General features: G+C 32.3%; 1 protein-coding gene and 1 long non-coding RNA gene across 2 annotated transcripts; one reads left to right on the top strand and one right to left on the bottom strand.

Moving 5' to 3' along the window:
* The first annotated feature begins 89 nt into the window (after positions 1-89).
* Positions 90-11,475, top strand: LOC121116394 (seminal metalloprotease 1). The gene is made up of 3 exons (XM_040710647.2): positions 90-793; positions 10,761-10,976; positions 11,061-11,475. Exons 1-3 carry the CDS (start codon positions 234-236, stop codon positions 11,386-11,388), a joined length of 1,104 nt encoding a protein of 367 aa, XP_040566581.1. The 5' UTR covers positions 90-233; the 3' UTR covers positions 11,389-11,475.
* LOC139905105 (uncharacterized) lies at positions 10,583-11,168 on the bottom strand. Its single transcript, XR_011779582.1, has 2 exons — positions 11,029-11,168; positions 10,583-10,964 (listed from the first exon to the last, which is right to left on the bottom strand). It is a non-coding gene; the product is annotated as an uncharacterized lncRNA (long non-coding RNA).

Below are 11,475 nucleotides of genomic sequence, written 5' to 3'. Positions count from 1 at the left end.
AGGACTATATCAATGAAAAACATATCTTTTTAATACAGACACTGGTTGTCACGGTTCCTTGCAATGATGAAGCAACTCGCACGCTGCGGTTAATTCTGTGCTTTATTTTTTGAATAATATCGTGTCCATACATAAATTGTTATTGTAACCGTCTCTCAGGTATGCTGCAATCAGGCATTTAAACATGTCTCAGAACTTCAGTTGTGTTGAAGAAATACAATGGGTAGCAGTGAATGATGTTGAGCTCAAAGATTCTAATTTTTATAGCCGTGCAAATCTCTTCATGGACTTGTCTACCCTTGTCTGATGACAATGGCAACGATTCTAATCCTTATGAAGACTGTGAAGTAGAAGAAAATGAAAATATTTTTTTTAGAAATGGAATATCTGGAGATTCTTATTTTTTATGGTCGGATAAACGAATACCATATACGATCGATCCTTCTTTTAATTCGACTAACATGGATAATATAGTCGAATCGATAAAATACTTTAATGATATTTTTTCCAGTTGCATTCAGTTTCAACCCAAAAGTGATTCAGATTATACATACGTTCAAATTAAAAATACTGGATCATGTACGTCCAGAATAGGAAGAGCCTATTGGCCCTTTCCAGTTTCTCAAGATATTAACATTGGGAGATGTGCTCCAAGCATTGGTCATATAAAGCATGAACTTATGCATACTGTTGGATTTTATCACGAGCACAGTCGATCGGACAGAGACATGTATGTTGATATCCAATGGGATAATATTTTGGATTCAAGGATAATTCAATTTGGGACAAACAGGTTCGTTATACATAATAGGTTTAAGGACCATTTTCACTAGAGAAACATGATTTGTACTGCTGTTCAAGGACATTTTGTTTAATCAAGGTTTTACCTGAATATTTTTTACTTTATACCGTCCACTGACTTTTAAAGTATCCAAGCCTTAATTAAAAATTTTCAACCCCTGATACAGTATGTATGTCTTTAATGGAGAAAAAATTGAGTGTGTAAAGAGACAAAAGTAGAATATTGAAGTTAATTTCTTTATAAAAACAATTAGAAAGTTGATTTATTCGTTAGATGACCCTGTTGAATGTATTATTTCAAAGGGGAAGAGAATACTGTTAAAATTCCCTATCAGTTATTCATGATCTCAAGGTTATTGTATTAGCCTACACATTGTTTAATTTGAGTTACGAAACTTTCATGAGGAAAATGAATACTTGTTAATTAGACTCGAGTGTTATTTACATATCTTGAAATTGAATATATTATGAAAAAAGGTATAATTACTCTTATTAGTATTGTCTCTTCTTGAGTAAAAACTAAATATTAATTATAATCCGTGTCACATATTATTTCATTTCCATACACACACCCTAATAATCATTTTGAGAGCATATTATGTTATCTTAGAAGAAACTATGTGGTACATAGGAAGGTATTGATCTGTGAGATTTAAATCTCGAACCAATAGCTACCGAGCAGTAAATTCAAATCTGAACACTTTGAATTTTAAACTTCAATCAAACGGAATTTATAAATTAACAGTAAAATTTGAACAAAATTAATACTATAAATAGATGTGTGTCTCAGGTCTCTTAATCATTAATGTAGCCGCCCCTAGCAGCAATGATGGCTTCCAAGCAGGGGTGCAAGGCCTGGCACCCGCTGTAGATGAAGTTCTCTCTCATGATGTCCCAGAGCTGTCTGACACTGGCTTTAAAAGGCCTGCAAGTGTTTGGATGACTTTCATTGCTAGTGTCAAAAGGCCTTCCTCTCTCACAAGGTTCTTTCCAAAAGATGCTAGATGAGGGTGTAGGATCAGGCCCTCATGGGAGGCAAAGTGTCACAAATACGCATTTAAAAGAGCTTTGGAGATGGGTTTCTTTCATTGCTGGTTTGGTCCTGGAGACGCCGAATTGCTTCGAGTGCGCGAAAGGAAATTACTCTATCACGTTCAAGTGTCATATTCTCGACTTGTACGTAAACTTGAGAGCTCAGGTTTATTTTGTTTTGTAATTAATTGTTTATTCATTAATATATCGAAATATGAATTAATTTCAATCATTCAACCATAACTAATTATTGAATTAGTAAGTGTTCAGATTTCAATGAACAACACAGGACATAATACAAAGGACATGAGAATAAAAAAAAACGAATTAGTATGTAACGATTTTGAATTTTCCTTTTTTAATATCTAGATAATATCCGTTTAGATTTATCAGTGGTTGGGGAACAGGTTTAATGGAAGTACTACTCGTTAGTGTTAAATGAAATAAACAAATAAACATCATGCCACGAGTTATTGGTGAATTAATTTTACTAAAAGTTCTTTTTGCGTAACGCAAAAGTTACCCGACCCCTGGCTTATATGGTTAATAATTAATAGACTATATGCAGAGTTTGAGGGAGGTACCGCCAGACTCTCAAGATTCATTGTATGAATATTCATGTTTTATATACTAACAGGCTTGTGAACGGAACGCATAATTGAACGGCGTTCAATGAACGGAACATAATTTATTTTTTTTGAAGGGTGAACGCTAAAAATGAGATTGTTCCGTCCCAATAAGTGAAACACAACTGCAAATTCAGGAGTAATCTTTGAAATTGGGAAGGGACCTAAAGCCTCCACCCTTGCATACGCCCCTGATATTAATATTGATGTAAATGTGAATTAACAACTCTAAAAAGTACATAACTAATATTTATGTCCCTTTTATGCAGTAATAATTTAATTTATCTTGTACTCAATGAAACACATTCCCACGTTCTTTGTTTTTTATTTTTGGCTATAATTTTTCGTATGGATTTATAGTACTTCACATTGAGTGGAAATTTGAGTTAAATTATACATAATATATTTAACCTTACTGGTTACAATCAAGGTTAATAGTATTTCTATTAATCTTGACTGCAATGTATTTTTTCAATGTCGCCTACATGTTGAGGCTAAGTTAAAAAAAACCTATTTATTTCAATGAAAAATACACTAATCATATATACAAAGGTTCAATCATTTATATTTATAAAATGACAGGCAATATTTCAAAGAGATATTACGGTCAATTAAAGGATTTGAATTCAAAATTCTGAGTTGAATTGAAATACCCGAGAGTGTTAACTGTAGTTTAAAAACTCCCGTTTTATCTATCGGACATAATTTGGCCCAATATTGTTTTAGAAATATAATTTCTAATTCTATAAATGTGGTTGTGAATTTGGCTACTTTATGTACAATTAGCGGTGCCTCCAAAGGATTAATCAGAATCATTTGTTCATTGAAATTAACTATAATTTGTTGGTCTATATTCAATTTCAAGAAAAAATATTCTAGCTTCCTTTTGGGGTGACGTGCTACAAATATGCAATTTCATTACAATGATTCAGTACTATTAAGAGTTGGTCATAAGTTATATATAATAGATTTTAATAATTAATTATGACTTAATTCATCTATATTTACTTATGGGATTAAGAGAAGATCGATATGATTGAATCACTACGGATATAGGTATTCTACTTCTGTGAAAATAAAATATTGTAATTTTTAGTCGGCTATTAGTGTTTTGAACTTAGTAATTTATTTGACCAAACATCCCACCTCTATGTATATTGTACAAGCCTGATCCTACCTTATGATTGGAACGCTGAACGGAAGGCAGAGTGGAACGAAAATAATGACTGGAAAAATAAAATTGAACGGAACGCCTTTATACTAAGTATGAAAATCACCCATAGATTACTTGACTTCGAAAAAATGGGATGTCAGTTATAAAAAAAATTAAAAAACTTTCCAAAATAAAAATACTACCAAAAGCCCTGGACCTGGACAAAGATAAATGTGAGGGGTTTTATTTTCTCTCCTTTTGTAAAATTTGATTTTTTATAATAGTTTCACTTTTTTAGGAAATAAAATGATTTTTTTTTAAATAAATGATCTTCTTTATTAGAAAGAAATATATTCTTGAGCAGCCTTTTTTTAATAAATTGTATGCATGTAACATCGGATGACCTTTTTTAAAAAGCACATATGGCCTTTTTTTTCTCTCTCTCTTCTTACTTGCGTTAGATCGGACTAAAAAAAAACTAAAAAGACTGGGAGTCTTATCAATCCGATCGTAATTAAATTTGTCAGTCCTACGACCGTTCCTTATCGGTCTTTTTTATAAACTACAACAACTAAAATTACGTAGTTACTATGAAGATTAATAGAAATACAAGGTTAGACCATCAGTTAATTGGGCTTGCTAGAATTTTCAATTTGATGTATCGTACCGACTAACACGCAACCACTCATAGTCTATGACGTTACTATTGCTGGAATTTTTAAATTAATCATTCGTCCAGACTCCTGGGCAAGAAAAATAGATTTTGAGATAAACACGCAACCACAAATACACTATGACGTCAATATTAAAAAGAGTGGTGGATGTCAAAATCAGTCGTACACGCGTTATGGTATCACCTTGTATTTCAATTAATCTTGGTAAATAATAAAATAATGGGTCAATGGGTCATCATATCCAATATCTCTATCGTATCAGAGAAAATTCTTTTAAGATTGAGGAGAACATTATGAAATTTCTATGATACAATCCGAAAAAAGGAGGTAATGGAAAATAAAATTTTTGCAGCAAAATAATGCTAAATACATAGAGTAATCACACTTAAATGAATGAATGAATATATCTGTTATGATTTTCTTTAACTGCTGTATGATAAAGGTGTCACTCACGACTGTTATAATTTGACAGAAGTAAGCAGGTCCATTTTAATGACGTAACAAATATTTGGAAAATGTAAAATTTGCTACCTGTAAACTGGGCATAAGTAATTTGTATGAACACAATTATTAATTTAAAATGTCCAAGTCTACAATAAGATATCTTGAACATCATTTTATATACAGGTCAAGTGAGGTACGAGTATGAGTTTAAAATCAAATTTAAATCATAGGTATGAACTAATTCAAATAAATAATGGTACAACCAGTTTCCGTTCTAAAATATTTTAGCATATATTTTTAGCATATTGTAAAGGCATGTAGACATATTTTACATGTAAGTGTATTATGTTTTTGTTCATACTTGTTATGGGAGTTTTTGATTAATTTGATAATTGTCCCAACTGTTTTAAACTCCTAATTTCCTTTATGTTCTTAGCTTTGATTTGAATTCCAGAGGATATTTGACTCCAAACTTGAGAGTTAGAGCTTGGGTTAGAATCTCCAACACTTGAGGGTTTTTGTCATCGTCTTCAGAACAAAAGCTTTCGTGGCCTCCTCTCTATCATAATGAAAACGTTTCTATTATGGGCTGAGAATTCTTTTGAGTTGAGCTGTAGTTTGAATTAGCTTAAGAATAAATCGGAGGGAGTCCCTTTTGTATTTTTTAAAATCTAAATGTTTAATCTCTTTCTTCAGATTTGAATTCTCCACTTTTGACAATTTTAGCTCTTCCTGCAGTAGTAAGTGATTTTTTCCCTTCAGGGCTAGTGCTTCTTCTTTCTAGGAGAACATGTCATATTCAACACTGACATTAGAGACTTGAACTTGAGGGATTTCTACATCTTCCACAAGTATCATTTCACTCGAATCTAGTTGATCCATTGCCAGTAAAGGTTGGATAGATTGGTGGATCTCCCTTTTCCAAGACATTTCTGTTCGTTCAGCAGTTATAATTAAGCTTGAAATGCTGGAGGTGTATAAATTTCCAGATGGAACAGATCCTTTCTTGAGCAAATTTCGCGATGCTAGTCCAAGTAACTCATTCCGGGGAGATGTCTTTCATAACAGTCTTGGCTGAAATGGTTGCTGTAGATGTTCGATCTTTTTGGATTGAACTTGTCTTTTACTCTTGCAGGCCTTCACCCATTTTCGGAGCAATGCAGGATCCATTGAGAAATTGTGATATGATGTACAAGCTGTAGATGGACTAGAGGCCATGACGCACTTAGCAGTACTATGACGTCGTTTCTTTGACTGTAGTGATTCTGGAATTGTTCAAATTCGATTTCCTGGAAAAATAATACAAATAATTTACAGTGAAATGTAATGTATCAAGTCTTATGGATTAATCTAGGCACCTGTCTGCCCATTTGCCAAATCAATAATATTTGAAAGACCTTTTTTTTTGCATTAATTAACCTACGGAATAAGCCCAATGTTTGTTCGCCAAAGAGTTCCACACAAGAAGGAAATTTTAGGAGCAGATGGTGGCACGGATGATAACCTCGATCCAGACAAGACTAGAAGTAGCAGAGAGTAAAGGAGACCACAAAAGTGGATGCAGAAGACACTGAAGATTTGGGTGCTGATGAATATACTAATGACTTTTCTATGTTAGAGACCAAGTTTGGGTTCTAATTTTGCTGAGTAAAAGGTGTTTATCAATTCTCAACTCACGTTGTTATATTATTGTTTTCATTTCTGAGTGACTAGTATATTTGTGGAGTCACTCAGTTAAGCAAATCAGAATGCAGAATCTAAGCAACGCATCTTCCCCTTCCACCACTGTGTGACTTATGAACTTAACATTAGTAAAAAAAAATATAAAAATCATCCAAGATAAGATTTATTCATTGCCAAGGCTTGTCAAGTTTGTATTCATCAAAATCGCTATCTTTCTTTTGAATGGTCACCTTGCTAACATTACTACATCGGGATCAAATGGATGAATCCGTACTGAATAACTAAAATATTCTTATTCAAATAAATATCATTCTCACGAGTCAGCCTTTTCGGTCTTTTTTGTAAAGACCGATGAACAAAGGTTCAAACAAGATGAATGAGCAACATGTTCTTAAATTATATCAATCCAAACTAACCAGTCATATTTCAGAGCCTAATAAAAGTCTTTTCACTGAAAAGCTACTTATTAACATTTTATTTTGATTTTTTTTATTATTTTATCCTAAGGATATGAAAATTTTGGCAAATTAAACAAAACAAATGTTTTGAGGGATAAGGGTATATCTAATCATTTGTAAAATACCTGATAGAATAATATTTTTTTACTTATATCGGATCGGAAAATGTCTTGACATTAGCCCATGTCTAGTCTACAAGCTTTTAAATGGAGAATTTATTTCTAAGAATTTTACAGATTATAATCTTCACCCCTTAAAATATTATATTGATAATAAATGAATAAACTATTCATATACCAAAACATTTTATTCTATTCAAGAGCAACTCTTAGTAGATATGAGAACAATGCCTAACAGAGGAAAGGGGTGCATTATAAATTTTATTTCTCTGGGGCTAATTGGATAAATAAGAGTAATAGCCAATAGGCCTTCAAAAAGGTTTATTAAAAATACACTTAGGTAATATATATATATACCTACATGAAGGTCGTTTGGTAATATAAGTAATTAATCTTCAATATCCTACTTTACTAGATATTATATAATCCCAGATGATGTTCCATAGCTGAATAAGAGTTACATCTACTCTATAGCTGAATATATATATTGTTTTTTTATGGTCACATCCTATTTGTTTTAAATAAAAGAAAAATAATTTTCTTACAACAAGTTCAATTTCTTTGTCAACTAATCTCAGTTAAAAAATCATAAAATATTGCTTACCTATAGGTTTACTATGTCAAACATATTCATATTACCATTTAATACCTTCAACTACTTAAATAGAATAAAACTTGATTTAGTAAAGATACTATTTAATCGTTAATTAATTAAGTTATCTATCTATACTTTATGATAATGTCAGTTGAAGGTCCAGTTAGACAAGTTCCAATGTATGTATACTTTAGTACATACTCAAGCACAAATTACAGAAAAAAGTACTTATAATAACTACACTGTCTTCTTACACAACCAATTTACATACATATTTTTACAAAAAGTCAAACTAATTAAAAGACACTTATGTTACTCAAGCTTTTTTGGTATTGTAGCTGGACTCAGGAGGACAAAATATAATTAAATTGATGGTAGTTTTTCGGACCTATAAATACATGCATATATAAATTGGAACTTGTCTAAAGGGACTTTTACTCGGTCATAGTAGTAGAATAGCCCTTGTGTCAAGTTTATCGGACTTTACGTACATACATTGAACAAGAAGAAGATATAAAAAGTAAAATAACATTAAAAAATAGTGATTCTTGCAGATTACGAATGATAAACAATATCAATTCACTTTCATTATTTATTACAGTTTACATTAAAATCCGCAAGGAAGGGAAGGATTATGTCTTTAATAGAAAGACTATCTATCTATACACTTAATAGAGTTCGTTACATAGGATTTGCAACCTTCATAATAATTTAAGTACAATAAATAATATTTTTTTTTTTTTACAAGCAAACAAAACATGCACTATACCTTATCCTTGATCAAGATGACTATATACATATGTACGCGTATAAAACTGAAAACTCTGAAATTTTTAGAAATAGTTGAATAATTCTGTAATTTTTAAATTGGTCGACGAATTAATTTATTTAACATGAAAGATGAGAGTCTTAGACACATGTCTATTCAATATGGCCGCCTATGTTCTGCACTACCAACTCCAGCCTGGACCGGAACTTGCTGCATGACTTGACGATGAAGCTCTGGTCGAGGTTGGCTCAGGCATTTTTGAGGGCAGACTTCAGCTGGTCCTTGGACTTGTACTGGACTCCCGACAGCATCCTCTTTAAACGCCCAAACACTGCAAAGTTAAGCGGCGAACAATCAGGCAAGTGGCTGGCTTTTTCTTAAGCTTGTTGAGAAGAATGTTTGACCTTGCGAGGCGTTTTACCTTTTCTACAGGCTTGAGGAGGGGTTCTCCTTTATACCTTAAGGCCAAGATCTTTCTTAACTAGCCGGTCCATGGTCCTTCTGCTGAACTCCCTGGAGAGGCCGCTGACGGTGACCTTGCCTCTCTTGTCCTCGACATACTTTTTCACGGCAGCAACCATTTCTTCCGACCTTCGAGATCTTGTGGTCGCCTCAGGAGTCCCTTTGGCTACCACGCTGTAAACGGTGATGCGGCTACAATTCAGAACACTGACAATTTCAGTGGGAGTTTTTCCCAGCGCGGAAAGTTCCAAATTGCGACTCGACGTCTCCCCATATTATCGGCTGTTGTTTCACTGTTGCTATTTAGATTTTGCTGGAGTTTTGTTTATAACTAGTCAAGACCCTTGTCTCGAAGTTAAACCGGTTTCAACTCAATGAAATCACGAATATGTGGATGGCGTAAAATTTAAAGGAGTGTTCAGTTTTAGACGCGCACACCTGTATAACTTATAAGGATTGTAGATAAGAAACTTGCAACGCAGTCTGGTTCACTTTAGCTTACAACTTTTTGGATGACGTCACAACGGAGCCAAATTCAGTGTTACTGACTAGTGTTGACTCATATTATTCTAAGAATTATGCCTTCTTCTAGACGTACAAGGCATATTTGTGCTGTGGCAACCTTTACAAATCTATCAGATGTCCACTATTTTTGTATATTTATTTGAAAATTTATGTTCTGACCTATTTTTCATTAAAACAACTTTAATTTATTTATTTTCGAAATAATTTTATTACTGTAGTCGTCGGAGGGTAAAAATTCACGCTAACAGTATTGTTTTATGAGAGTATAAAATACTATATTATATATTTATACAATTTGTTTTATCGAATTTCTTCCTAAATTGGCTTATCTGTGACGTCATCAAATTAGCCAGTAAACAGAAGCAAAGAAATTTCTTATCGACACACCTTATATATAGTCACCTTGTCCTTGATGGTGCTTATTTTTACTCCACAAATGTCATTGATTGATTTATGTATGCAATAATAATCTAGTAAAATATATATATATATATATAAAATAGAAGGAAGGAAATAACTGTTACTTTTCACGAAGCCTATCTATTTTGTAACTTTATTGTAAAAGATTCTTAAAGAATATTAGTTAATAGCAGATTAACAATTACACAAATAAACAAAAAAATATATTTTAAGTTATACCTATATCTCTAATTCTAGTACTACTTGACGCGTTGATTAATAAATGAGTATTTTTGCACCAAATCTGGTTCTTTTTGATTTTTTAAATTTCTATTTCACACTTATTATAGGTTTGAACCAACTTTTGAGTAAAAAAAATGAAATAAAAAATGAACTATCAGATTGATTTAAAAAAAAACAAACAATGCAATTCACATTACTGATTTTTAAAAGTTTCCACACTAACTTCGAGCAATTTCTGTGTTCAAAAAAAAAAAAATCAAAATCAATTTTACTGTTGAATTAGCCCAGCTAGTAACCATAGAGATCTTGTTTGTGACTAAAAGATGAACCAATTAATTATTATGAAAGGTTCAAATAAATCATTTCAGCCGAAAAACCAATAAGTTATTTCCTTCCAAACAAAACCTTTAGAAGGGTTAGTTTTTTTACATTTAAGTTGCATGTTCTCATAATGAGATGATCCCACATGAATTATTAATCCGGATTTGAAATTAACATAAGCTTTTGCAGAGAATACAACTATGTTTTTTATTATTATTAATTTTTTTTCTTCAGAAAAGTTTGGTCGAACACACTTATAAATGAAAAATTCACAAATGTCAGATTTGGTACTAAAATAATATTGGCAAATTTGTTTTCATCGTCTCAAGTATACATAGAATGAGATATAATGGAACTTAAAATATATTATGAGTTATTTACAATTTTGTTGACTTGCGTTACAATAGGTTGATCAAAGATATATTTAATAAATAATAATGTGATGGATTTTTATAGGTTTACATCGGGGTATGGAGAAGAATATGACTATGATTCCATAATGCATTACTCTGCTCGAGCATTTAGTAAAAATTTTAGAAATCGAGACATTCTCACCATCGTTCCTAAAAAAAGTGGAGTCAGCCCCGAAGACATTGGAAGAAAAAATACGTATAGTGAAAAAGATATTATCAAAGTTAAAAAGATGTATCGATGTCCACCCTACGAAAATTGGTAATTACTGATTAGTATATAAAATAAAAATCCTACAGTTGATCTATAATACTTGAAACTAAGCCATCTTTTAAAACTTTGCAGGAAGAGTCGATGCTCCCAGAATGAAGAGTGCGGCCTCAACGAGTATTGCTCCATATCAATTTCCAGTCCACTAAATGGAGAATGTCGTACAATTCTACCTGATGGATCAGTTTGCTTTCGAGATGAAGACTGTGTCAACAGTTGCTATGCTGGAGTGTGTACCAGCTGCACCCAAGACAGCCAATGCCCCTCTACTCAGTACTGCTCAAATAAATACACACCACTTCTAGCAAAGTCATGTTCAAATTATTGCGGGTCTCTATGTTTATTAAGTTCTCAATGCGGAGGAGAATGTACTACTTGTTCCTGGGCATTTACGTGCCAGTAAAGAGTATTCACTAATATAATTACCATTTAATCAAAATACGTACTAAGGCCCAAGCCTAAGAATTGAAAATAAAGAGCTTTTATATCA

The sequence above is a fragment of the Lepeophtheirus salmonis genome, chromosome 4 (genome assembly GCF_016086655.4).
Source record: "Lepeophtheirus salmonis chromosome 4, UVic_Lsal_1.4, whole genome shotgun sequence".
NCBI lineage: Eukaryota > Metazoa > Arthropoda > Copepoda > Siphonostomatoida > Caligidae > Lepeophtheirus > Lepeophtheirus salmonis.
The sequence above is the reverse complement of the archived record's forward strand: the minus strand, read 5'-3'. Positions and strand labels throughout refer to the sequence as shown.